At 52.5% G+C, this 27,521-nt stretch overlaps 2 protein-coding genes across 4 annotated transcripts in view; one reads left to right on the forward strand and one right to left on the reverse strand.

The window, feature by feature from the left end:
• Positions 1–1,036: 1,036 nt before the first annotated feature.
• Dpysl4 (dihydropyrimidinase like 4) lies at positions 1,037–17,782 on the forward strand. 2 transcript variants are annotated; one of them, XM_021166485.1, is made up of 14 exons: positions 1,037–1,197; positions 4,577–4,665; positions 5,238–5,422; positions 6,950–7,114; positions 8,670–8,731; positions 8,825–8,905; positions 9,472–9,540; positions 9,933–10,053; positions 11,279–11,435; positions 11,778–11,919; positions 12,845–13,015; positions 13,509–13,688; positions 14,801–14,966; positions 15,976–17,782. In XM_021166485.1, the coding sequence occupies exons 1-14, from the start codon at positions 1,159–1,161 to the stop codon at positions 16,065–16,067; spliced, it is 1,719 nt and encodes a 572-aa protein (XP_021022144.1). In that variant the 5' UTR covers positions 1,037–1,158; the 3' UTR covers positions 16,068–17,782. The 2 variants fall into 2 exon arrangements, with proteins under 2 accessions (XP_021022144.1, XP_029335949.1); XM_029480089.1 differs by lacking the exon at positions 1,037–1,197 and adding an exon at positions 1,237–1,804 and having other exon boundaries at positions 15,976–16,885.
• Positions 17,783–18,704: 922 nt separating this feature from the next.
• Stk32c (serine/threonine kinase 32C) overlaps positions 18,705–27,521 on the reverse strand; it is an 81,173-nt gene continuing 72,356 nt past the window's right edge. The window contains exons 11-12 of one of the 2 annotated variants that reach the window (XM_021167932.2): positions 20,345–20,412; positions 18,705–19,433 (exon numbers count right to left, since the gene is read on the reverse strand). In XM_021167932.2, coding sequence (XP_021023591.1) covers positions 19,289–19,433; positions 20,345–20,412 — 213 coding nt within the window. In that variant the 3' untranslated portion in view covers positions 18,705–19,288. The remainder of the gene's footprint in view (positions 19,434–20,344; positions 20,413–27,521) is intronic. The other variant, XM_029479993.1, reaches the window with a different exon arrangement.

A 27,521-nucleotide genomic window follows, 5' to 3' on the forward strand; every position in this document is an offset into this window, starting at 1 on the left:
CAGAAAGGCTTATGTGGGTTCTGAGGGGGAGGGAGACCAAGAGACAGCAGCGCTGCCCCATTCCACATGCAGGCCTCATGCTAGGGGTTGGGGTCACCTGGCTGCAAATCTCCTACTCCCACTGTGATGGCCGGCCCTACGTGTCTGTGAAGTCTCTGGCTGGGCTTAAGCTTGGTGTTTTCTTCTGCTGTGTGGAGGATGTCTTGGAAAATAAGAGCTATCGATGGATGCACCACCCGACAGCCTGAAGAAGTCCTCAGGTTGGTGAGCTACACAGGAACCACAGGGCCCCCAAAGAGCGAGGCAGAGATGATCTGGCCAATGCAACCTGTCCCTGGGGCCTGCCCAATGCGGCCCCAGTCTGCAGGCCTCAGCAGGTAAAGGAAGTAGGACTCAGGCTTGGGGCGGGAAGCTTGGCTAGCTATCGGTCCCACCTGGATTTCTCTACCCTGAGTCTCTTCCTGGGTCTTCCCTGGCAGTGTCCAGTCCAGCCCTTTCATCTTTGTCTTGGTTGTTTCTCTCCACCACTTCAATGACTACCCATCTCCTACCCTAGACTGGTGTGACCTGCCAAGGAACAGTTTGGCCTAGGCGCTCCAACCCAGAACCATTCCTTGAATATATATGGATTCTGCTAGAGATGCTAGGCTAGATTTTGGCTCCTGCAGCGCCTCCACCCAGATGTGAGAATTAGTTTTGAACCCTGGAGCCTATGATGCCTCGGTCCACCACAGAACAAGGCTAGGTGGGACCAGGCTGGCCAGGTGACTCTTCTGTCATTTCCTGACTGCAAACTTCATACATGATGGTCCTGACAGGTCGTAACTCATCCTTCTCTACTCCGCACAGGTGGACCGGGGTGCAGTGGTCCCAGCCTGTGGCCTCCAGGATGCTCTTGGGGAAGGGAGGGAGAGAGGGAGGGAAAAGAAAAGGGAAAGGGGAAAGAGTTCCAAGCAAACCAGCACAAACTGGAGCAAGGGGGAGGGGCCCGGATGCAAATGACGGTCGGTGGGCGGGGCCTGGATGCAAATAAGCTAATCGGAGCCCAGAGCCGGGCTAGCTCGCACTCGGACTTCCTAAGCTCCGCGCGTGTCCCCGTCGGTACGTCCACGCCCGCGCAGCCCCTACCGAGGACACTCAGACCGCCCGTGTATCAGGATGTCCTTCCAAGGCAAGAAGAGCATTCCCCGGATAACGGTGAGTCGGGTCCCCGCCCTCGCTGCGTCTGCGCCCCTTGCCCACGGCGGGAGTGGCTTGGCTTGCACGCTCAGCGGACGACCCTCCGGGCCCTGTCCGTGAGTCCCACACCTGCTCCAGTCCCCAGCCCGGCGCCAGCCTTTTCTGCCCTCTCCTTCGCGCGCCGCCAGCAGCGGAGAGAGCTCTCCAGGCCGCGCGGAACCCTTTGCGCAGTCGGCGCACAGGCCCGCGGCCCCGCCAGCTCTCCGGAATCGGGTGATCCGCTTGGAGAGGCCGGGTGCGCGAGCGGCCTGCTAGCCGGAGCATAGGTGGCCGGCCTCCTGCTGGGTCTAGCGTGTGGCAGACGGGGTTCAAGTGGACATTGCCAGGAGCTCTGTCTCCAGGACGCCCGGCGGACACAGCCTTTGTTGGCCCCGGGGCCTCAAGGCACTCGGACGTCCGAAGCTGCTCCCAGAGCAGCCCGTGGCCGTCTACCCCCTGGGCGCGCCGCTTTCGTGTCTCCAGCGCTTTGTCCGAGACAAAGCGATTTAGCCCTGGCTAGTAGATCTGATGTCCCTGGAGGCCCCGAGCCCCTGCACGAAGCCGGGTTCGGAGACTCCACGGAGAGGTGAGTACTAACTGACCACTGAAACCAACATCCCTACAGAGCCCCCTTTCAGAACAGACCTCCTCAATACAGACACGCAGAAAGTGGGAGGTCAGTGTGTCCACCCTGCCGGCCAGGAAACAAAGCCTTCCCCAATGGGGCTGCTGGAAGCCTCGGGGGAAGGGAAGGGGAGCTGGGATCAGCTGGACCAGGTCGCGGGCTCCGGGAGGTCTTTAAAAAGCTCTAGACTTGTTCTCATCCTAAGAGCTCTGGAGTCTAATCAGGCTGTTGGAGAGGTCAGCTCCCTAGCCTTCTGCGGGGAGTCCTCTTCTATCAGAGGAACCAAAAGTAGCTCCTGCCTTTTGACTGCCTACTGTTCCTAGGGGTCCAGGCCTGAGGGAAAAGTCCCATCAGCCAGCTGGCAGTGAGTAGAGATGGCGGTAGCAGTCTCCTGCCTAGTCAAGCAGTGTTCATGAAAAGAGAGAGGGCTCACTGGAATTCCCATTCATCTAGATGGTGTATATCACAGTATTGCTTGCTCCCCCAAATCCGGGGAACCCCAGAGTGCAAATTCTGGTGCCTGAAAATAGGAGTCTAAATAAGGACCCCCCAGGACTCAAGATTTCTGGCTCAGAGATTCATTCCTCCTAAGGGCTGAGTTTTCCTAGGTTTTTCTGATAATGACTAGGTGGAGAGTCCCAGGAAGAGGAGGGTGTGGTCCAGAGTGCCAGCCCCACGGAGTGGGTGGCTGTGGTAGGCCTGTGTAGATACCAATGCTCAGTGAGACTAGTTAGTGAGCACTCAGACATTTGGAGAGAGTTTGTAAAAGAGCTTCAGCCATGCTAGGTATATTCAACAAGCTACTTCCACGACGGGCCAGATGGGAAGTCCATTCAGCTTGGGGGCCATACCATGTCTGTCCTACTTGAGGACTCCTGGGCAGGGTGATTTCATGGACAGGAATGGACCTACGAACTTCTTCATCTCTAGATGCTGCAATGTGGATTTCACAAAATGTTTACAAGTCATTCTTTTCGTCGTTTCCCCCAACCAGCTTAAAAATCGTGTGTGGGTCGGGGGCTGGGTGATGCAGGCTGGACTTAGTTTCCAGGCCTTTGGAAGACTGTGTGGTAATGACAGGATAGGAGAGCCCTGAGAGTTCAGCCCAACACTAGGCAGTTGGTCAAAACAGTGGAGTATACAAAGGGCTCCCTGTCGTCCTTGTAGGCTGATAAGGCTCTGATTGGCACTCTCTCAGCTGGTTCTCCTGGCCTCACACTGGTGTATAACAGAGCTGAAGCTGGCCTGGAGGTCTGGCTTGGCTGCCACATGGGCCACAGGAATTTGGGGCATGTAGCCAGGTTTCCTTGTTCAATGAGGAGTAGCTTCCCTGGCTAGTTCACAGGAAGAGTTGGGGCTCATAATGGGTAGGAAAGGGGCAGCCACAGGTTTCTTCTGCATCTGCCCCTCTGCTCCTTGTGTGTCTCCACTGTTTGCCACCAAAGCTAGGCCGTTGATTCTGAGGTCTGTGCAAGAGTTCCATCTGCAAGTTCCCCTTTCTGCCTGACTCTTCCCTCCGGTCTGGTCTTCGAAGTGTCTGTCCTATGGATCCTAAGCATTGGAACCAATCAGTTTGATTCTCTGCCTCCAATTTTGCTGAGGTTAGCCCACAGAGAGCTTGCCTTACCCACTTGAATTGTCTTCACACTGCATCAGAGCCTGGAGCCTCCTTATTCACTGCCCATCCCTTGTGCTCACAGGCTTTCTGTTAGTTCTGCCCATCGACACCCAGTCCCCATCAAATCTGTTTGCTTATGTCAGTAACACTGACCAAGAGCCTCTCACCTTCCCTGAACTACCTAGGAAGCCATTCAAGCAGCCATCTTGCTTCCCTTTTCCATGTCCTAATCAGTTTTCTCTCTGGCAGCCTAGGTCATCTCTGTATCAGAGAGAACTAATCAAATGCTCCAGGCCCCAGTGTCATCCCGTGGACTCCGAAACCTGTATGGCTCAACTTGCCCACCTCTGATACCTGGTCTTCGTCTTGTTTTCCCCATTTACCGTAGCCCTCATTTGTTCTGAGGCTTAATACCAACCCAAGCTCTTTCCTGCCTCAGGGCCTTTGTATATAGCTGCTTCCTAGCCTGGAACAATCCTTTACTTCTGCCCCACCACACTGCTTTCTTGTACTAGTTCCCTAGAGAAGCCCAGTGATGCTCAAGGCAGCCTGGATTCCTCCCACAGTTCTATGACCTGTGCCTTGCTAGAGACATGCTGCCTCCATCTCTCTATACCGGGGTTGTAACCTCTGGATTCAAGGCTAAGATGTCTGGCTTCTAGCCCTGTCGTGGGCCTGTAGCATTCTGGTGTAACAGCCCAGTTCTGTTATTGCCCATCCATCTTTGTCAGTACAGATGGAAGAGGAACTTCTAGGTGCTTATTCAGAACTGGGAGGTCACCAGCTCTTCCCTCAGGCCAGATTCTTTTTTTGCCCCCTGATGGTCAGAAGGAAGATTCAAACGTAGCAGCTGCTTCACCCACCATACTTTCACCAACACAGCTTTGCTCTGGTGTCCACACTTAGCCCCCTGCCTTCAGCATCTGCTGAGCAGTTAGTGCCAGGGCTGTGTCGGACTCTGCTCTGAGTATCCTACTTTGGAGTACTATCAACACACCTTTGAGTTGGTTCTTATGGCTTACAAAATGCGTCAAAACATTTCTGTCACTCTAGGGAAAGACATTCCTAGTCGTCTAAGATGTCTCCCTCAGCGCCCCTTGTTTTGTCTCTGTCAGAGCGACCGCCTTCTCATCAAAGGTGGGAAGATTGTGAACGATGACCAGTCCTTTCACGCTGATCTGTATGTGGAAGACGGTCTGATTAAGTAAGTGTCTACCCAGAGGTATTTGTAGATCTGCCTATGTGTGGAAGTTGGTTACCTGGTACTCAGGTGTCTGCTTTGGGATGGAAATCATGCAGATACCCCCCCCCCCAACACACACCAAAACCCTGTCCCTGGGAACAGTCCTTGAGACTCGATAGTCTTGCCGGATAATCATAAGACCTTGAGAAACACAATGGGTCCAGCGTCCGTGTATCTTTGTGTTATCACAGCCTTTCTGGGCTCCTGGCGATGAATGGTAAATGCTGAGCTGCTCACGCCTCTGTTCTATGTGCCAAGGAGCTCTAGCCCTGGTCAGTCCAGGGGCTTCAGTGGAGGGCAGGAGGAAGCCATATTGGCACAGCACTGGGCTCTCTGCATTGCTCTCCCGAGATAGTGTGAGTTATATTCTCTGGCATCTGGGCAGATAGGTAACCATCTGGCCTGCCTTTTCCTCACAGGCAAGATTCCAACCCTCACTTCTTCAAGCCACTGCCATGGAGCTAGCTCGAGTTCTAACTGGAGCTCTGTATGACCAGTGATGACTCTTTTTTTTTTTTTTTTGTCACTTTCAGACAAATTGGAGAAAATCTCATCGTCCCTGGGGGCATCAAAACCATCGATGCTCATGGCCTGATGGTGCTGCCTGGGGGAGTTGACGTTCACACCCGGCTGCAGATGCCTGTGATGGGCATGACCCCAGCTGATGATTTCTGTCAGGGCACCAAAGCGGCCCTAGCAGGCGGGACCACGATGATACGTGAGTGTGCAGGCAGCTTGCCAGATAATCATGAAGCCTTGAATAACACAGTGGCTTCAGCTTCTATGTGTATCTTTGTGTTAACACAACACTTAGTATGAGGCTGGGTTTCTGTAGATGCTTAGGTGTGCTGGGACAGCAAATCTCCTTAGTGCAAGAGGTGGTTTTTCTCAGTTCTGTTTCTCTGTTATGTCTCCATCTAAAACATGCTGGGCACACCCTGGCCATTCCTGCATCTCTTTCTGGGCCAGTTGCCTTGGCTCGTTCTAGGATGCTGATGGGCTCTGGATAAATAGGATTGTGCTCACTTACTCCCCCTAGGGGATTGGCAGCTGGCCAGAAGCTGTGGTTTGGAAATCCCAGTGTTCTGGACCAGTAGAGTTATGGCTGAACCTTGCCTTTGAAATCTGTTTGCAATAAGTTCTTGCCTGTGTCAAGAATTGAGACTAAGGTTTTTGAGACAGGACATTCACACTTCCGCGTTTGAGCTCTCTCTGTGCACATCTCTGTATTTGGCCTCATTATTACGCCCCATATACGCGTGCTATATGCCTTCAAGATAGGAGGAAAGGGCTCATCCCAAAGGTCTGAGGATAAAGGATTTACCGTACACGTTTCTTTGTGCACCTGGTACACAGTAAGTCCCATCCCTACTGCTACCAGGGGAGAGACTTCCAGGGAGTCCGGGCACTTCACAACAACACTCAGCCATTGCTACACCCACAGCTTGATTTGGTTCACTTTCTCACAGACTGAGGGAAGGCTAGCAGCAAGGTGGCCACCACAGGCGCCTGCTCAAGTACATGTGGTAGCCCAAGTGAGGCAGCACAGCCACACTGTTATATGACCCACCCGTGAAGTGTCTCTGGAAACACAAACAGGATATACATAAGGCTGAAGCATAGGCTATGTTGTGCTCGAGCCCACTCCTGGCTGGTGATCTGAGTGGTGTACGAGTAGAGTACAGGGAACGTGGCCTGGAGATGAGGTAGCCATTGGTTCCTGAGGTGCCCTGTTTTGTTTAGCAGCCCCTCTGAGCTCTCTCCTGGCACATCCCGGGATTGACCAGTGAGCGGTGTTTGTCTCTGGAAGGAGCCAGCACAGTGGCCACACGCAGAAGTGATTTGGGACTATTTGGGCCTTGTGGAGTCAGCGAGGCCATGGAAACTGACTCAGTAGAAAGAGTTTTCTAGAAGCCTTCAGGTCCACAGGGCCAGCACTGTGGACAGCTGGAAAAACCCTGACCATCACTGCTGTGCCCCCAGGAAGCCAAGGTCTGCTGGAAGTGGGGTGGCTTGAGCTTGGGCTCCCCTCTCAGAGCTCTTCTCGGACAGAATGGAGGGATGTGATCAGAGGATACCCATGAGCTGACCAGAAACAGGGAAGGTAGCAAGACAGGACCCCCGCTGCACTATCTTCCTCCGATCCCACTCTGGTCTCCAGAATGTGAACCCAAATTCCCCTTGGACAATAGTGGGACATCTTGGCCAGGCTGGGGAACCTGGCTAACTGTGCTGTCCCCAACAGTGGACCATGTGTTTCCTGATGCTGGTGTGAGCCTGCTGGCAGCCTATGAGCAGTGGCGGGAGCGAGCAGACAGTGCAGCCTGCTGTGACTACTCCTTACATGTGGACATTCCTCGCTGGCACGAGAGCACCAAAGAAGAGCTGGAGGCCCTAGTCAGGGACAAAGGTGGGCAGCAGTAAGGGGCGGTGGTACCTAGGGGTCGCAGTGTCTGCAGGCAGACCGTGGGGTCCCTTCCAGAACCCCTGTGGTTTGCTGCAGTCTGCCAGCCTGATTGGAAGGTGGGGATTTAGGAATTGAGTTGGAGGAGAGTCATTTAGAGTCAATTCTGCTTTCGAAGACTCTGGACCAGGCGCTCCTGTGAGCACCGTGAACACATCCCGTAAAATTGGATTTCCCACAGAAACTTCAGCAACCATGCTGTCCTAGGCTCTCTCTGTGTGTGTTTGTTTGTTTTAGGTGAGATGCCCCGATGACAGAGATGCAGCCACATTTCCATCACTTGGTTTTTCTCTTAACAGGTTGTTTAAGCTCTGTATTGAAACTGACTCACCTGTAAGTAAAGATTAGATCCGTTCTACACAAAGCCCTAAAGCTAAAACCACAGCAGGGTTTATTAGTGGGCTGACAAGCAGTGGTCTTGTCCTGGATGCATGTCTTCCACTGAATTCTATGTGGTATCTGCAGTGCACAGATGAGTAGGGCCAAGACACTGGACTTCCTGACTATAGAACCCTGGACACTTATAAGGGACACTGTTGTCTGCCTGCTATGGACCCAAGGCCACCTCCTTGGGTTCCGGTTGCCAGAGAATGATAGTGCTCACATGATGTCCTTTGGAGCATAGGGCCCGATGACTCCTCCACTTGAGTATAGTGGAGTCCGCTCTCCAGCTTGTAGTTAGAGCCTCCTATCTCTGAACAGGGTGTCCGCAGCGCTGCCTCTCCCTGTCACAATTGCCTCCTAATCAGAAATTGACATCACATGCAAGTCATTACCTGGGAGGGTGGCCCCATTTTCCCAGGGTGCCCCAGGTTATTTCTAGCTAGTAAGAGGATAGGGCCCTGGACTGGGTGGGCTTGGGGCTGCCTTCAGTCCCCAATGGACCTTCATCAGTCCTGGTCCTGGGAGATCCTGGGCAGATTCTAGTTGCCCAAGAGTTGGGAAGGATCAGCCTTGCTCTTGATTGGACTTCAATATTGTGGGCATCGCCCCCTCCCCCTCCTACGTGTCTGAGGTCCCAGCCCGGAGACTAGGATTGCCCCTCTCAGAGTGTCATGAACATGCACTGTGAGTTGTGGTGTGAAGCAGGACTCAGGACCTGTAGGCAGGTGATATGCCAGATGGGCCGAGAGTGGATCCTCCAGCATGCCAGGCCTGGCTGCTTCTCCTGAAGAGAGAGGATGGGGCATAGGCAGCAAGCCCGTTACACTGTTCTGTGCCTTGCAAGAGTGAAGATCTGCCTGACAGGTAGTGGTGGTGATAGTAGGTCCATACTTCCCCATGTACCTACTGGGTGAACAAAGTGTTCCAAGCTTGGGGTGTTGAGCAGCAGTAAGAGAGTGGCTGAGACACACCCAGCTCTATCGTGTGACATGGCTTATTGATGGAGAAGGTTTGCCTGCAGGCAGATGCTATGGCAGCCAGCACAGCTTCTGTGGGAGAATGCCATTGTCTCGGGGCTCCTCTCCTGGTGTCTGAGCCTCTCTAGCCTCTCTTCTAGGTGTGAACTCCTTCCTGGTCTTCATGGCATACAAGGACAGGTGCCAGTGTACTGACGGTCAGGTGAGAGCAGGGTTCGGAGGCAAGGAGTAGGTGGGGTGCCTTGGGCTGTTGATGGAGAGATGACCCTACAAGCATGGAACTCTGTCTCTGCAGATATATGAAATCTTCAGCCTCATCCGGGACCTGGGAGCTGTGGCCCAGGTGCACGCAGAAAACGGGGACATCGTGGAGGAGGTGTGAGATGCTCTGCTGCCCACAGGGTCGGCTGGGTGGGTCAAGGTGACACCTAGTATGTGGGCCCCCAGTAGGCAGACAAATCTGGGTGGAGACAATATGAGACCTGTGACCTCTGTGACCCCTGGATGGGAGCAAGATTCCTAAGGAGAGAGGGGAAGGTTAACTCAAAGGTCAAACAGCCTGTGAGTTAGGGAGCCGTAACTCCCTAAGCCAAACCACAGCTGGGGTGTTAGGAAAAACATAGGTTTGTGGGGTTTTTTGGGTTTTTTTGGTTTTTTTTTTCCTCATGATGGTCACAGATCTTACCAAAGTACCCCTCGAAAGAATGCAGTATGGCACCCAAGGTCAGGACGGGTAAGGGAGGTGGCTGCCTGTCAAGGTCTGGCATCTTGGGCCAGCCTTTCCCAAGTCCACTCTGCTATGGTTTCTTTTGTGGTTGTTCTTTTCTGGGAGGTCCAGGGGCCCAGAACTATGCTCGAGGTATGGGTCTTGTGAGCCAGGCACTTCATATCCAGGGCTTGGGATGCTCGGGGCTGGAGCAAAGCGTTCTATTGGTCATTTAGGAACAGAAGCGCCTGCTGGAGCAAGGCATCACTGGTCCTGAGGGCCATGTGCTCAGCCACCCAGAAGAGGTAAGTCTGCCCTGCTGAGAATACCATCTCCCACCCGACCCCCAGGGCTGTGCGAAGTTGGCCCTGTTTCATGGCCTGTGTAGTACTCTGCTCATTTTGTCCTGTCTTGGGGGGCTTAGTGCAATGACCCTCTGCCTACCCAAATCATCTCAACCACTTTTCACCCCACAGCCCTTACCCGAGGCAAGAAGGCAGTGCACTTGGGCCCTGAGAATTGTGTGGGTCAACTCAGATTCTAGACACTGAGGCCTCACGGGGCCCTTGCTCCAACAGGGACGCTCCAGTGCCTACAGTCTCCTAGGTGATCTTGGGTGTCCCAGAACCTAACTGGTCAGGAAATCTCGGGCAGGGCTTACTGTGTTCTGATTGGCCTCTCCCTTCACCATCTTCAGGTAGAGGCGGAGGCTGTGTACAGAGCAGTCACCATTGCCAAGCAGGCCAACTGCCCACTATACGTCACCAAGGTGATGAGCAAGGGTGCAGCTGACATGGTTGCCCAAGCCAAGCGCAGGGGTGAGTGCCAGCACTGGCTTCCCATATGTTCCTAGCCTCCCAGAGCTCTGCTGACAATTGAGGACCTCCAGGTGGTAAGGAGAGGAGACTCAATGGAAAAGTGGGCCTCTTCATGGGGCACCTGCTTATGTTAGTCCCTGTGATAAAGGCTCAAGGGACATTTAGGAGCCCTGTCTCCTCATGAGGGATGGGGCTGGACCCTAGGCTCCAGCCTTGTTAGAGTAATAACTGCCTACTGGGAGTTCTTAGCAAACCAGGGCCCCGTGTTTCTGTACCCAGGGGCCCCAAGGGCAGAATTATGAGTATGTATCTGAGAGGGGTTCTCAGTTCCATAGGAGGGCTCATTCTCATAGTTGTTATGGGTTCAGGAGCCAGGATACGCATCCTGAGAGCCGAAGAGGCTCCGTGTCCATAACACTCGGACTATCTAGGGGCAGACACCTATGTCCTGGCAGGTCCGTAGCTGTGTTTAGCAGGGGCTAGACCATGTGTGGATCCAGAAAGGCTATGAGTTCAGAGGGCCAGGGAAGCCCCAGCAGTCACCAGGGCACTGGAGAGGGCTAGGATTGGGACATAGGACCAAGGTCATACATAAAAGAGGCAGCATGTTCAAGAACAATGGAGGGTCTAGTATCTATTCCCCGACCCAGGCTCATAGTGAGAACCCATTTTCTAACCCTGCCTTGAGACTCTGGAGTCCCTGAGGTGGAAGTGGAAGTAGACAATGACAAGTTTTCTTCCCAAAGACTGGCACAGAAACCCACAATATTTGCAAGGGAGAGGATTACCCTGGAGCTTTACCCCTCCTCCCAAGATGCTACTCTGCAGCAGGACCAGTCCCCACCCAACTCTGAGCCTGGTGCTTTCCCATTCCCTTATAGGAACAGCCTCAGCCTGGTTCAGAGATCTGGCACAAGGCCTCTCCCAGTCTGAAGTGACAGGCTTAATTAGTCACGTTCTATTCTGTGGCCTAGCTGGAGGGCCCAGCAGCCGGACCCCTAGCAGAGACTGTGGGTACAGAAAGGATCAGTGTCTCAGCCACTATACCTCCCAATGAATCACCCCACAGGGCCAATGACTAGCCAGGGGCCCCAGAAAAGAGAACAAGCTCTCCCTGGCCGTGAAAGTCAGGACAGAGAGTCGGAAACAGTGGGACCCATGGTGTGCTCAGGCTCCTAGAGGCTGCAGGTTAGTGAGGTCCTGTCATAACCCTTGCTCATTTTAGGGGTGGTCGTCTTTGGGGAACCTATCACTGCCAGCCTGGGCACTGATGGCTCACACTACTGGAGCAAGAACTGGGCCAAGGCTGCGGCCTTCGTCACTTCACCCCCTATCAACCCGGACCCTACTACTGCAGACCACCTCACCTCTCTGCTGTCCAGGTGAGCACTCAGCCCACCAGAGCTCAGGTCAGCCTATGGTCTCCAAGCCAGTGCTTCCTCCAGATGTCCCCAGAGGAATCCCAGGCTGCTACAGGAAAGCTAGCTGGGGAACTACTGGGCTTTCTGGTCCCAGATGAGGTTCTCCATCCCTATGCTGCCTTGCTCTTGGCCCCTCACGATTCTGTTCATGCCCTCCATACTATGCCCACCTTGCCCACTCTCTCCCTTCTGTACATAAGTTCCATAGCCTTGGCTGGCTGCCTAGGAAGTTGGAGCTGACTCAGCTGTGGTCAGTTCAAAAGGGCCAGCCCCTGGCCTACTCTGACCCTGGCTTGTTCTCAGTGGGGACCTCCAGGTGACAGGCAGTGCCCACTGCACCTTCACTACTGCCCAGAAGGCTGTTGGCAAAGACAACTTTACGCTGATCCCCGAGGGAGTCAATGGTATAGAAGAGCGCATGTCTGTGGTCTGGGAGAAATGTGTGGTAAGTCTAGGCCTGGGGATATGGGGGTGAGGCAAAGGGCTGTCAGTACCATGCTGCAGGAGGACTCCACCACCAGAACTTGTGTGTGAGAGAGACCAGCCTTATCCCTCCAAGCCTTAGCTTAGCAGTGACGGCACCTAGACACCTAGTCCTTGGAACAAGACTGTCACATTTATGGATTCCCTACCATAGAGATTAATGACATATTCATCATCCTGCATTCCATAAATAGGCAATTGTTTCATGTTAATGAAGAACTTTAAATTTTTAAAAGGGATTCATTTATAGCCAGGCCAGTGATGCAGGCCTGTAGTTCCAGCACTCTAGAAGCCAAGGCAGGAATATCTAAAGTTGGCCTGAGCTACACAGCAGAATTGTGTTAGGAAGGAAGGAAGGAAGGAAGGAGGGAGGGAAGGAGGGAGGAAGGAGATAGGGAGGGAGAGAGGGAGGGAGGGAGGGAAGGGAGGAAGGAGATAGGGAGGGAGGAAGGGAAGGAGATAGGGAGGGAAGGAAGGAAGGAGATAGGGAGGGAGGAAGGGAGGGAAGGAGGGGGGAAGGGAAGGAGATAGGGAGGGAAGGAGGGAGGAAGGGAGGCAGGCAGGTACACAGGTACATATTTAGGGGGCAGGTCTCCTTCCAGTGTATCCTGGCTCCCTCTGCCATGCCTACAAACCAGGAGACTCTCACAGTGTCTCAAGGGACATGTTATTGGTATCCAAGTATCACCATTTATTCACAAAGGCAACTAGAAATGGGGCTGCGTCCATAGGAGCAGTCACATGCCTGGACTGCCTGGTCACTGTCATTAGTGCCCCTGTCTGGTAGTGCCATGGTGAGGTCATGGCTGGAACTCTTCCTGAGCTTGGGCTATCCCAGGACATCTACCAGCCCGCCCTTCCCCTCAGCTGGCTCTCTTCCTTCCCAGGCTTCAGGGAAAATGGACGAGAATGAGTTCGTTGCCGTGACCAGCACAAATGCTGCCAAAATCTTCAATTTTTACCCCAGGAAGGGGCGTGTGGCCGTGGGCTCTGATGCTGACCTGGTCATCTGGAACCCCAGGGCCACGAAAGTCATCTCTGCCAAGAGCCATAACCTGGTGAGGATGCCCCCCTCCTCAGCCAAACCTGACTGGATCTGCTTCCCAGGGGCATTACCCAGGACAGGTGGCAGGTGTCTACCCTCAATGAGGCTCTTGGTAGCTTTGACTTGTCCAGCACCACATCTACTCAGCACCTCACATAGCCAGTGACTTGTCTGCTGTCCTCATGAGTGTGTGCCTGAGTCTCCCGACCAATCCTACAAATCAGGAGACTGAGGCAGAGGGTACCACACCTGTCTAGGCAAGGATGGGTCCTCCCCACCCCCACCCCATCCCTACAACACACTCTGCCTCTTTTGACTTCATAAGAATCTCATGACTCAGGGGTGCTGGGTTGGTTGAGGGGTAATTCCTTCTGTGTGTCACTTGTCTGCCTTAGTTGTATGTGATTCTGGGTAGAGTCTTGGCACAGCACATGCAGGTTCCCTGTAGTGCTGGCCAGCCTTGGGACCAGGACTGAAGGGTGCTGCACCTGTGGGCCTCTCCTCAGAACGTAGAGTACAACATCTTTGAAGGAGTGGAGTGCCGTGGAGTGCCCACGGTGGTCATAAGTCAGGGCAGAGTGGTGCTGGAGGACGGAAACCTGCTTGTCACTCCAGGGGCTGGCCGCTTCATTCCCCGGAAGACGTTCCCGGACTTTGTCTATAAGAGGATAAAGGCTCGCAACAGGGTAAGAGGCTGACCTGGGATGACAGGACATCAAACAGGTGGCAGGTGTGGAGTTCTCAGTACAGAGTTAGTGAGCTCATGTGTGAGGTTCTGCCTACTGGCTGATGTGGATTTGGAAGGCATAGTGGAAGCCATTCACTTGCCCAAGGCCTACTGATCATTGCCTATTATACGGGAAGTGACCAGGAGGCCCTTAGCAGGCCTGGTTCCTCCTGTGCCTCCTGTGCTCAACGCCTACTCAGTGGTGGTGGTATATACCATTTGTTACAGTTGTCCATAGGAACGATGGATATAAACTCACTTATAACCACCTCCCTGAGTGCATTACCATGAAGATGCTAATGTGGTCCAGAGCACACCACCTGCACTCCCTTCCTCCCTGTGGGTTAAAGCAGGAATTGAGACCCTAGAAGGAGCCTGTAGTGGACAGATCTCTCTGAGGCAAGCCAGGTCCCATGTGCAGAGGGGACATGGTGATAAACTGGTTCATTCCTGCTTGCTGTCATCTTCTAGATAGTGAGACTATTCCTGTTGCCAGTAGGATCTAGTCAGACCCTTGTGGGCTGGTTCAGACCAGACTGTCAGGTAGGTCCAGAAACCCAGAGGGAGATGCTAGCCAGGAGCAGAAGTCCATCAATGTCTCTCTTTGGGTCACTGGTCCATGCTGGAGTGCTAAGAAATGCCTCTGGTTTTGGGAGCCCTTATCTGGGCAGACAGGATCCAGAACCTCATCCCAAAGCTGCCTCCTGGTCACTGTTGGGACCTGGGTCCCTTTCCAGTTCCAGATGAGGCTGATCTGCTCTGAAATGGCCTTTCTCTGGACATCTTTTGTGGCAGAGATGTGCGCTCTCTCTCTCTCTCTCTCTCTCTCTCTCTCTCTCTCTCTCTCTCTCTCTCTCTCTCTGTGTGTGTGTGTGTGTGTGTGTGTGTAGGCAGACTGATATGCAGGGAGAACACTGAGGGAGTTGTGTATGAAGCTGTGTGTGATCCTTTCTTTCAGGAGGGCATGAGAATATTAAGCAGGACCAAGTTGGGGCACAGAGCAGATAGTCAGGGTACGACTACCCTTCATCAGCTCAGATAGCTAAAACTCCAGCTCTCTTGACCTCATAGCTAGCAGAGATCCACGGTGTGCCTCGAGGCCTGTACGACGGGCCTGTGCATGAAGTGATGTTACCTGCCAAGCCAGGGAGCGGCACACAGGCCCGTGCATCCTGTTCAGGCAAGATCTCAGTGCCGCCCGTGCGCAACCTGCACCAGTCTGGGTTCAGCCTATCTGGTGAGTTGGGTCGGGGCATGGGGTAAGAGGCTCTTCTGCCAGGTAAAGCAGCCTGTGCCCAGAGGGCCCTATGCTCAGCTGAAGACTTGGACACAGCAGGGCAGACTCCAGGGTGGGCCAGGGTGGGCATTGTAGGGTAGGAGTCCCTGGCCTTGGTGAGGTGCAATCAAGTATGCACCCCTGCTGTGGAAGTCCATTTCTGCCCTAGCCTTTGCCCTTGAGGTGCTGCTGAAATGAACCTGCACCTTGAACCAAGCAAGCTGGGAAAGGCTATGTCAGCCCAGGACTAAACACAGAATATCCAGCGTCCATGGGAAGAGAGGTGTCACTTCTGTGGGGACCCAAGTTATAACACAACTCCTTCAGCCTCATTAGCTCCAGAATCACTGGTGAAGTGTGAGGCATGGATCTGAGCTGTGTCCTTAGCATTTGGGGACACACTAGAGTGTACCTGCCATGTTGACCAACAGCGTTGGCTTTTACTAGCTGAGGGGTTTCTCTGTCTCCCCTCTTGCCTACCAAGGCCTTCTCTACCACATGCCCTACCTGTGAGTGGGGGCTATGTCAGCCTATTGCCTTCCTTCTGTCATCTTCCTGTTTGGGAGGCCATAACAGTTCCTGGTCACTTGGTGATATAGGATAAGGGGGAGTCCTTCAGAATGCAAGATCATCTTGAAGATGGGCAAGCACCTGCCATCACACAAGGGCCAAGCAGGGCAGGCTTCCTGGAGAGTTAGCTTTTGCTTTCCTGTCCTCACAGATTATAAAGCTCCATTGGTCATTTCTATTGCCTGAGGGATGAGCAGGCTTCCTGGCCTCCTGCCCTGTCAGCCTTGGCTTTAGGGAGAGAACCAACCATGTATACACATTGCATGAGGTTGGGTAGAATGGCTGTGTGGTCCTAGTTTAATGGGTGCAGCCAGCCATGTCTGACTTCCCTTTCGGATGGAAGGAGAGCCCATACCACTCCCTCCCACCTCCTTATCATACTTGCTTACCCTTTCTTCAGGCTCTCAGGCTGACGATCACATTGCCAGACGTACGGCTCAGAAGATCATGGCACCCCCCGGAGGACGCTCCAACATCACGTCTCTTTCCTAGACTTGGGGTCTTGGCAAGCTGGTGCTGTCCCCACTGGCAGGGTGTGGGGACAACTCACGTCAGTTAGCTCCTTCCTTTGTAGATCGTTATTGTGAAAGGTGCTCAGCCTTACCCTCCCCCTCCCCATAAGCTCTCTCTTGGGTGTCCCAGTCCCCACTCTGAGGTACCCCCCCTCCAGAGGGCTGAACCCAGGGAGAGTTCACTGCCAGAGTGAGAGGATTAGGCATGGCAGTGAGCAGGTGCCTCTTGCCCCCCTGACCTTACCACGAAGGCCTTCCATGAGAGCTCTCGGCCTCCAGCTCCTGAGCTTTCTGGGGGTCTTGGTGTAGGCAGGGTGGGCGTTTGCTGCTGCCACCCCCCTAAGAAATCACTGCCCCGTGGGAGCCCCCAAGCTTCCACCAGTTTCATGTTGCTAAGGTGCAGCTACCCCTTGGGGGCCTGTCCCCCTGGCTGCCCTGGTGTAGGGAGGAGAGCAGGTGAGCAGGGCCTCCGCCTTGCGGAGCTGCTGTGACTTCAGGGATCCACCAGTTAGTTACTCGGTGCAGGGGAGCTCCCTCCCACACAGACACTTCCAAGGACCAAACCTGAGCTCCTATAGCAGCCCCCCTCTAGGGCGTTTGATGATCCCTTAGCTAAGACTTTCCTTTTCCTATAAAGTGTGTTTCCATAGGTTTACTAGAGAGTAGCGGTTTTGTACTGTGAGGAAACTGTAGCCAGGGATCTGCATGCTGCTGTACCAGATGCCGGCCACAGGCCACCGGCCACCGGCCAAGCCTGATGTGAGTCAGGTCAATAAAAAAAAAAAAAAAAAAAAAAAAGTCTGGGTTAGAAACTGCCTGTGTGTTGCCAGCCACACCTCCCTCCCTTACAAGCATTTGCATGGGGACCAGAGAGGCCCTTGCCACTCCCGCTACCTCTGCCCAGCTGCCTGCTATCTAGCAGTGTGGTCTCTGCCTCTGGGCCATGGGCATGGCTGGGCCTGAATGGTGGAGAGAGGGCTCTTCCTCGTAGGATTTTTGGCTATGTCTCACAGCCAGATGGTCAGTAGGAGGACACCCATGCTCTGACTGGCCAGGCTCAAACCAACCCCGCGGGACTGAGCTGGTTAGTGGAAGACTGGGAAGCAGGCCCTGCAGGTGGGGTGTAGGATAGTATGGGGGACAGCCCAGGAGGTGAGCGCAGTTGCTCACAGTCAGGCCCCAGCCCTGGAAGGAAAGCAACTAGGCAGTTCCTATGGATGCCTTTCTAATGTCAGAAATCCGGGGCTAGCCTTCTAGCCTTAAATCTTCTCATGGTGATGGTCTTAGTTCTTTATCCCAGGCAAGGGATCCCCAAACTGCTTGTCCCTTCTCCCAACATCTATTCTCAGCAGCAGGAGCATTTCCATGGAAACTGATGCACTGTCAGCATCCAGGATCTTTATCATTTCTTTGGTCCTAGCAGCAACTTTGTTGAAGGCCCAATTTGGCAGCCCTGCCACCTTTGGGGGCAGGGGGAAAGACTTCCCCTGGGTCACATATACACAGTCAGTAAGGCTTCAGACTGGATTTCATTTTGTTTTGGGACACAGTCTTGTGATGGAGCCTTGACTGGTCTGGATGGAGCTTGCTGTGTAGACCCGGCTAACCTCGAACTCAAGAGATCTGCCTGCCCCCCAAGTGCTGGTATTAAAGGTGTACTACCATATCCAGCAAAGCTTTAGGCTGGAATCCTGGGCTTTGGCTGTCTGCTGCGCTCTTTGACAGTGTCTTTCTACTTTCCCCAGCAAGGAGAGGGGTATCAAAGGGGCCAAGGGTGTAATTACATCCCTGTCAGCTTCATAAAGGAGAGTGTGCTCTCATCTCAGCCACCCATTACACATTTATACCAAGCCCTGAATTATCCTGAGGTTCCCCTGACCTGGCTAGGTTTTCACTCAGAACATAGCTACCTGAAGGGGTTACAAGGAGGGGCGCGTTGGTGCACCCTGCTGTACATCTTAGGCATGGGCCTCACTGGGAGTCACTCCCACTGTATGGCGGGGCAGGCAGGGGTTGGAGCTGCCTGCTCTGTTCTGGGGGCTTCAGCTCTGTTCCCAGCAGAGCCAGATCTTCAGATACTGTGGTTACTCTGGTCACTTGGTGACTCCATAGCCTGGCCAGGCAGGAGGGCAGCATTCACTTTGTTTAGTGGAACCACAGACCCAGACCCAGGTACTCTGTAAGGTTAACCAGGGTGGCTCTGTCCTGGGAGGGCACCGGATGTGACATGGGCTCTCCCAAGTGATCCCATATATGCCTGTGGAACCCTGGGCTAGAGGAGCAGAATTCATCCTCGGGTGAGTTGCCCCTCTGACCACAGAACCCTAGGGCAGTGAGGGGTAGATATCATATTCTTCCTCCCGCCAGCCCTGTAAGAGCCATGCTGTCTGGGGTGGTAGCGTGAGTCTTCTTGGCTTTTGACAATTTTCACTTTGTTTGGATCTTGACATTGCAGCCCAGTTCTAGTCTCTATAAATGTCAGGGTAGCCACCACAGTGCCACTGTCCTGTGGCACCCGCTACCCAGCTGCCCCAACCCAATAGACAGTTTCCATGGAAGACTGCACACATGGATGTCATCACTCCACGGGCATATGACACACAGAGCACGCAACACAGCAGTTCTTCGACTGTAATTCTCAGAGGTGAAAACTATACACAAGTTGCAGAAATTGCCAGAGCAGTCAGTCAGCGTGTGTCACTAGAAAACGTTCTTTGCCCTCCCACCCACTCCCTCCCCTAACCCTTACCCTCAATAACATATCAGGATCAGAAAGGCCTGTTCCCGCCCCCACAGCCCTGAGCAGCAGGCTCAAGAACATCCTGACTAGGCCACAGCAAAGACTGGCCACAAGGCTATGTACAGCCAATTCCAAAAGGGTCCAGAAAACCAAGGGCTCCTGCCCCACTGTGCCAGTCTGGCCACCTGTAATCTGCCAACCTACAGTAAGGGGCCAGCCAGCATGGTGGCCGCATGACTCCCTCTATGTTGCAAGGAACCACGGTCTAGGTACCAAGGGCCCTCCTTGCCCAACCACCACTCTTGACGGGCACCCATGGCTCCCAGCACCTTCACCGTACAGACAGCCTCCCTGGGCAGGCTGGGCGGTCAGGCCTTTGCCCCACTGCTGCCTCCTTCTGGCCGTCCTGAGTCTTCAAAGCAGCCTGAGAGAGAACTGCCCTCGGACACGGTCCAGATGGCCTAGCTGCTCCCAGATGAGGGGCAGATGGAGCCACATATGGGCAGGGCTGTGGGCTCTGCCTCACTGTCTGCAGTGGAATCTGCCATATCTGAAGTCTCTGGGCCTGGAAGTGGCTCACTCATGAGTTCCTGGCTCCTCTTCAACCTGGAGCAGGGCAGGGAGGACACACACATACAAGTGGATCTATGTAGATCACCAGATGGCACAGCCTCCCTCGCAGCTCCAGGCCCTGCTGATGTAGACTATACGACTCTGTGCTAGAGCACTTGGGATGTGTCCTTCCTATCCCATGTGTGAGATGGGGGATGCCCAGAACATCACTTGTTGGAAGCCCTGTTTCAGTAATAGCATGCTGGGAACACGGGGAGCCAGAAAACAGACATGGATGTTCATTAGAGGCACAGGAGACTCAGCCCTCTACTGCTGGCCACAGAGCTGTGAAGCTGGGAGCCACAGGTCTGTTTCAGTGGGCAGCACTGGAACAGCTTTTCAAAGAGCATGGCCATGTCCACGATTCATCTTGTCCTCTAACCACAGGATGGGGCCAATGTCCTCCATCTGCCCCTCACTGCTCTGCACTTCCTTCCTTCCCAGCCTGTACCAAGCCATTGCCTCTGGGAACACCTCCCTGCTTCCCAGGCAGGGGAGGGTTGGCCCTTTCCTTAGGCACCTCAGACCAGAGCTATCTCCACCGTTTGCTCTCTGTTACCTGTCTTGCCCGTCAGCCACCTGTACTCTTTCTGTCCCACTGGTACTAGACACTAAGGAAAGCTTTTCTGGGTGAGTGACCGAGTGGCGGGTATGACGGCAGGGCCACCAGGAGGTGATTAGTTCTGGTCTGAGCCAAGTGTGTCCCTGAGATTCCAGCCCTTGGATCTAAGTCCACCTAGAAGGTCCCCAGGGGCCTGAGCTGAGGCCACTCGGACTCTGCCTTCCATATCTGCTGCTGTCCTTCCCAGAAAGCATGGGCCAGGCCTCACAGGCCACATGGCTGCTGGGACATCTGTGCCTTGTGGCCCCTGATTCCCTCTACGGTCTCTGACATAGTCACTCACTTTTCTCTGTTAAAAATCACGAAGTCTTGCTGGATGGCATCCAGGCAGTCTTGCAGGTAGTCATTCTCCTGTGGAAAGAAAGGCCACTGAGTAGTTCATGCTGGACACCGTGGGCAGTTCCCAAGCACTGCTCCAGCTGCCCACTCCTGAGCTCTGAGAAGGAAACGCCTGGCTCCCAAGGAGCTCTGTTCCTTTAAAAGTCTATCATCTCCAAGAGCTGAGAGCAGATTCACTAGAGACCAGAGAGGGGAGGAGGTTATGACATGGGAAAGACCAGGAAAGACAGCCATCCTAACTCCCTCGCACCCAGTGAACCTGCGTGTGGCCCCTGGTCCATGCCTCTTCCTGGAGAATCTGGCAGTGACCCTGAAGACACATTGCTCCCTCGGTAGCTGCCTCCACTTACCCATTTCCCTCAGAACCTTAGCAGTGTCTCCCAGCAGCATGGCCAGGCTTGGAGGTGATGGACTCTCTTGGGAGCTGCAGAGCTCAGATAATGGGCACCGGTAAGGACAGGGCAAAGCCTAGCAGTGGGCTTTGGGGCTGTGGACAGGCTGTCAGTCAGAACATGAGGCTAAAGAGGAGTGTCTGCCAAAGACTTTCTCCCTGGCTTGGAGTCAGGTTCCTGGCGGGAGCACCTGGACTGGGTTTCAGAACACTACAGGAGACTTGGAGACCTGGTGATAGAGTTCAAGGGAAGATTCCAGATCATTCTTAGAAGGATGCTGAGAAGTGAAAACACATGTGTGGTCAGGCCAAAGGACCCGCACCATGGCCATGTTCTCTTCCCACACGGTGGTAAGCAATGTGCTGGGGATACCGGGATGAAAGCTACTGCTGGAGCTCAGCCCTTTGTAACCATGGTGGCGATGGAACATCCAAGAACCTGAAGCCCGGGGGATAACACTGGTTCAGAAGGGGAGAGTACTGTGATAATATCCAGCAGAGCCTAGGGCTCTTGGTGGTCACTGAGATCAGGGTTAGATAGGCAAAGGTTATCAGCTGCCCGGGGGAGGAGACATGGTTACTTTCTTGCTTTCCAGAGCCAATATCAGCCCTACAATCCATCTCTTGGGAGGGGCTAAGTCCCGTAAGGACAGCTGGTTCACAGAGAATGTATGCTATGGGGACCAGGTGCCTACAGCTGTCTCCACAAAGGGTGTATTCAGTGCTTAGAAGTCTGTTGAGCTAACACTCAGGCCCCTCTCACAGGGCCCAGTGGCCACAGACCAACTGACCCTTTCCCTGGATGCTGAAGGCAAGACCCAGGTAAGGCTTGAAGCATCTGTCAGTACTGGCTTTGCTGTGGGTAGCAGTTGTAATGGATGAGGGAGGCAAGGAGCAAGCAAATGCAGGTTGAGAGTAAGGGGTAAGTTACGCAGATCAGCACATCTTAGAGGCCGAGTGTGCAGCATGGCAGCAGTAGTTAATGCTGCATTGTATACTTGAGATTCCTAAAAGTATAGATTTTGTAGTTCAGTCTTCTCCCCTTGTGCATACACTAATGATGTGGAGACAATGGGCGCATTACTTGGCTTTGCTCCGTTGATTATTATTTTTTTTTTCATGTACTAATGTAGCAGTGTGTACACCTTACCTATCTATAGCTTTCAGGCCAATGATTCAAACCAAAGCTGTTTTAAAAGTAGCTGGGCATGGGCTTAGAAGAGAAAACACTTGCCATGCAAACATGGGTATTAGAATTCTTTTTTTTTAAAAAAAAGATTTATTTATTATTATATCTAAGTACACTGTAGCTGTCTTCAGATGCACCAGAGGAGGGCGTCAGATCTCATTACGGATGGTTGTGAGCCACCATGTGGTTGCTGGGATTTGAACTCAGGACCTTTGGAAGAGCAGTCGGTGCTCTTAACCACTGAGCCATCTCTCCAGCCTGGGTATTAGAATTCTGTGCTCATCATCCACATAAAAGGCAGGTAGGCATGGTAGGCCGCCTGTGATGCCCACGCTTGGGAGGTAGAGGCAAGGGAACAGGGAAGGCTGGCTAGCTAGACTGGGCTGCATCACGGAGCTCTGGGTACATCAAGAGATCATGACTCAGTAAATCAAGTCAAGAGAGTGAAAAAGGCACAGGACATCAAATTCTGCCCCCCCCCCATGCATACACATACCCACATACGTGCACAGATGTGTGCCCCTCCCAAGAACATACACATTAAAAAGAAGATGCTGTAATAAGCAAGGTCTGTACCCCATCTCTAGACCAACCAGACTACACAGTCACTGAGAAGCATGGCACCCAGGCTGGAGTGATCAAAAAGAGCCACAATCAGAAATGTTTTATCTTCACCTCTGACTTTCCATTATGGTGTCTCATAAACTACCCGCCATGCTCAAAAGTCATTCTTCAAGAAGCAAGGTCCTCTGGGATCATCCTCCCAAGGTCAAGGATGAGTGGCTATATCTCACATCTCTTCCTACTGGGAAAGTGGCACAGACCTGGCCTGTTTCTTCACCTTTCAGAGGCAACGGGTCTTCCTAACTCCTGCACAATGTCCTCCAGAACCCATCTTGACGCCATGTCAAGGTAGGAACATTAACTAACTAACTCTCTCTCTCTCTCTCTCTCTCTCTCTCTCTCTCTCTCNCTCTCTCTCTCTCTCTCTCTCTCTCTCTCTCTCTCTCTGTGTGTGTGTGTGTGTGTGTGTGTGTGTGTGTGTGTGTGTGTGTGATGATTGCATGATCTTTTCTGGTGGCTCTGTCCCCAACTTGGGTGTCTCTTGTCCTTGTATCTATAGCAGGTACAGACTAATTAGTGCTTGGCTGAAGACTTGAAGGACTCCGAGGGTCTTCAGGTCTCTGCAGCTCTCTCCTTTGCAGGAGGAATCACATTTCCAGCATTTGGTCCCCACCTCTGGGACCACTGGAGAGGGGCCTCCATTCTAGCAGAGGAACTGACTTTAATCACCAAGAAGAAACTAGGCTGTGTTTCTCGGTGTACTCTCTGGCCTCATTCTGATGGAAGCAGACAGATACAAAATTTTAGTCTGAGAAGGTAAAGGTAGTCATAGGCTCAGCCTCCTCAGGCATGAGGGTTTGAATCATGGCTTGAGACAGGATTTGTCCAACAAAATGCTGAGATCGGCAGAGGTGTGTGGTGAGGGTGGGAAGGAGCCATATTGGCCCTGGGGTGGTGACTCGTGGCCCTGACCTTGTGAGCAGCACCACAGCAGGGGCATTGATCTATCCACTAACCTCCACATGGGCACATTCCTAGAAGACGAGTCCCCTGCATCCTGAGGAGCTGAGGCAGAAGCACCTGGGGAAAGTGGCTCTGAGAGACTACTGTGGCCTCCCAGTGGTGCCATGAGTGAGCCTCTTTTCCACAGACTCCTCTGGCATAGTCCAGGCGCTGTCCTCAGGGGGGCCCCTGTGATGTCTTCCTGTTCGGATGGAGCTACTGGACCTCTGAATGTCCACATTCAGCTCTTCTCCAGGCATTTATGGCAGGCTGTTGGAGCCCTTGCCAATACATCTGGGAACACCAAAAAGGTGTCATTCCTAGGTCAGGAACTTGAAACAGGAGTTGAAAGCTTGGCTCCTTTGGAGCTGGTGACCTCTGCAGCACAGTCTGCACCCTTGGTGGCTCAGGCTGAGGCCCCACACCTCAATGATTGACTCTTGGCTCTTGGTCATTATTCCTTAGTATTTCATTTCCATGTGAACCCTCTGGTCCAGAAGTTGTCATCTAAGCCCAAGTAAATGCTCAGACTCAGCACCAGACTCCAGACATCACCCGTGTTAACAAAGCGCCTAGGAAATGGAGACCAGGTCCAGCCCCTAACTCTATTGCAGACAGCTGTGTTAGAGAGCACAGCTACAGTTCCTAAACTGCTCAGAATCCAGTAGAAATGCAACAGACCTAGGACAGGGCAATCATTTTGAAAGAACAAAATGGGAAGGGTCCCAATTCCTGGTTTCAGCTCTACTTCAAAGTGACAGTAACCAAGACAGCATGTGCTAGACAAGGACAGATCAATGGGGCAGGGATGAATCCATAAATAACCCCTGCTATTTATGGTCAGATTGATTTATGAAAATGCTGCCAAGAGATCCAGTCGGGGAAGAAGAGCCCTCTCAACACATCTCTGCCAACATCAGATTATCCACATACAGAAGAATGAAGGTGGGCCCTCCCCTCACACCACACATAAGAATCAGCTCAAAGTGGATGTGAGGACACACCCTGGAGCTACAAAGCACACAGGCAAAATCCTCACGGCTCTGAGTTTGCTGATTCTCCCCAACAGGACAAACACAAGCAACGGATGCTCCCGACAGTTCTGTGTGAAAGTCTCCAGCTGAAGATGACACGCCCACAAAGACAAGACAGTCTGGCAAGAGAGGCAAGCACGTGACAACCACACATCTGACGAGCACTTGCACCCAGTGTGTAAAGAAATAACTCTTAAAATAAAACCACAAAGATCTCTATGCTGGGCTCTGCTCTGTGAATGGCTCCCATTCTTTCAACCAGAGGAAACGCTGCCGCACTGAAGATCTTGGACTGGTCAGAGCTGAAGATGGAGGGCCACGGTGTCTCCAAACCTACAGAAGACAACAGAGTGCCAGAGGAAATGGCTTCCCTGGAACGGAGGCCAGTGGATCAAGAGCTGCAGGAGCCCTCAACAAAGCACCCCAAGGCTGGATTCCTGGGCCACCACTCACAGGGCCACATTCCTTTGTTGGCTTCATTCCGGGAAGCCAACAAGTACTGATGGAGAACACAGCTAGGTTCCCACTCAGGGCTGGAAGAGCAGGGGAGAACAGCTGGAGAAACACACCCAGAGTCTCCCTTACAGAATTGGAACACACTGACCATGGGGAAGTCCACTGTGCTGGGGAAGAGATCTGAGACAAACTCCCTTCAGGCCTTGCCACCTCATCCAAGCGGAGGTAAAGAGCTGAGAAGCTGATGAGGGTGCATGAGTTATTACAGACTACAGACTCTCCCGTCTGACTTCTGCACTAAGCAAATGGCGGGGCTCGGCCCAAAGTGAACAGTGCTCACAGGAAGGGGCTTCTCCTTATGGCAGTATTCTCCCACTTGGATAACATGGTGTTGTTTGAAGGTAAACTTTAATGGGCTGTAGTGGGTTTTCCTGGTTGTCAACTTGACTATATCTGGAATGAACTACAATCGGAATTGGAAGGCTCACCAGTGATCCTAATCTGGAGGCTGGGAGATACAAGTTTCCAACCTGGATCTTGGCATGGAGATCTTGAGGCATAGTGGCTATGAATTCCAGAAGATTGACACTGGGAGATCCCTGAGTTCAAGGTCATCTGGGATTAAAGGCGTGGTGGCACACACCTTTAATCATGGCTACACCTGCTGGAGACCATATAAGGACGTTGGAAGAAGGAAGACTCACTCTCTCTTCTTCACCTGCTTGTCGTGTGGGACTGAGCAACTCCTAGATCCTTGGACTTCCATTCACAGCCGCTGCTGACCATTGTTGGGAGTTGGACTACAGACTGTAAGCCATTAACAATTCCCTTACTATATACAGACTACTCATAAGTTCCGTGACTCTAGAGAGCCCTGACTAATACATTGGCTAAGGACACATTGAAAACTCTACTACAGCCATTGGAAACATGTTTACATTGATTCATGTGTATGCCCAAGGAAACTCATGCAGCATGGTGAGCCAAGTATGGAGGTCAAAAGGACAACCGTCAGAATGCGGCTCTCTCCACCAGGTGGACTTCAGGAATCAAACTCAGGTCCTTGGGCTTGGAAGCAAGCACCTTTACCCACTGAGCCATCTTGCCAGACTTCCTAAAACTACTATAGAAAGATGTGTAATTGGTGAACTAAGGGAGAAGATGGTGTGTGTAGGGGGGGGGCAGAGCGGATCATGTAAAGCCTTTGATGAAAACCCGAGGAGGAAAGCTGGATAGGAAAGAAAAAGCAAGGTAAGTGGACTGGCTACAAACACAGTAGCTAGGAATCTGACTGTGTCACTGTCAGTGTCCCAAACACATCAGCTAAAGGCAGATGTGGGCACAGCAGACAGTGAAAGATAATCCAGCTTTAAAGTGACAGAAAGTGGCAGTTCTCCAATAAGAAATGTGTAACATCCACAAAGGTCTTCATTCGTCAGTGAAATGCCAATAAAAACCAGCTGTGGTAACTGGAGGTGCAGCTCAGTTGGTAGAGCACCCTGCATGCATGGGGCATTATGGGGCATGGTGAAACAGATGCCCTAATCCTAGCATTTGAGTAGTAAAGGCAGGAGATCAGAAATTCAAGGTCATTTTTGGCTATGAAGTGGGTTCAAGATCAGCCTGGACTATATGAGAAACAAATAAAAGAAACAAATAAAAAACTCAACAAAACATGCAAATAAATAAAACATTACACCAAACCTACACAACAACAACAAAAAGTAATAACAAAAACAAACAAACAAAAGCCTCACTGTCTTAGAGTCAGTGTAGTGATTACAATTTAAGATGCAAACTGAAGCCGGGCGGTAAATTTCTGAGTTCAAGGCCAGCCTGGTCTACAGAGTGAGTTCCAGGACAGCCAGGGCTATACAGAGAAACCCTGTCTCGAAAACAAAACAAAACAAAACAAAACCAACCCTTCCAAGAACCCCCTAAAAAGCTGCAAACTGAATGGTAACAAGAAGGGGTACAGATGTGAAGGTTTAGAACCATCATATGTGGCCTATGGGAGTATAAGATGGCCCAGCCATCAAGCACACCATGAAAACTGAGACATAGAGGTGTCACATAAGCCAGATGTCATGAAAAAACAAGAGCACATCTCCAAGAGGACCTCCACAGGGGCATTCATTCACAGTAGAGATACAGTGACTCAGAAGCAGAAGTGGCCCAAACTCCTGCACAATGGCCTCCAGAACCCATCTCGGCACCATGTCAAGGGTAGGTGCATTCTCTTTCTCTCTCTCTCTCTCTCTCTCTCTCTCTCTCTCTCTCTCGTGCGTGAGTGTGTGTGTGTGTGTGTGTGTGAACTGTATGTTACACAATTGTAAGAAAACTAAGGTGTTCATTAAAGTTCCCCAGTCTCCAACTTCTCAGTTCTCCATAAGAACATTGTGTGTCCATGAAACTCAAGAACATTGTGTGTCCATGAAACTCAAGAACATTGTGTGTCCGTGAAACTCAAGAACATTGTGTGTCC

Source organism: Mus caroli, chromosome 7, assembly GCF_900094665.2.
Source record: "Mus caroli chromosome 7, CAROLI_EIJ_v1.1, whole genome shotgun sequence".
NCBI classification, from domain to species: Eukaryota; Metazoa; Chordata; class Mammalia; order Rodentia; family Muridae; genus Mus; species Mus caroli.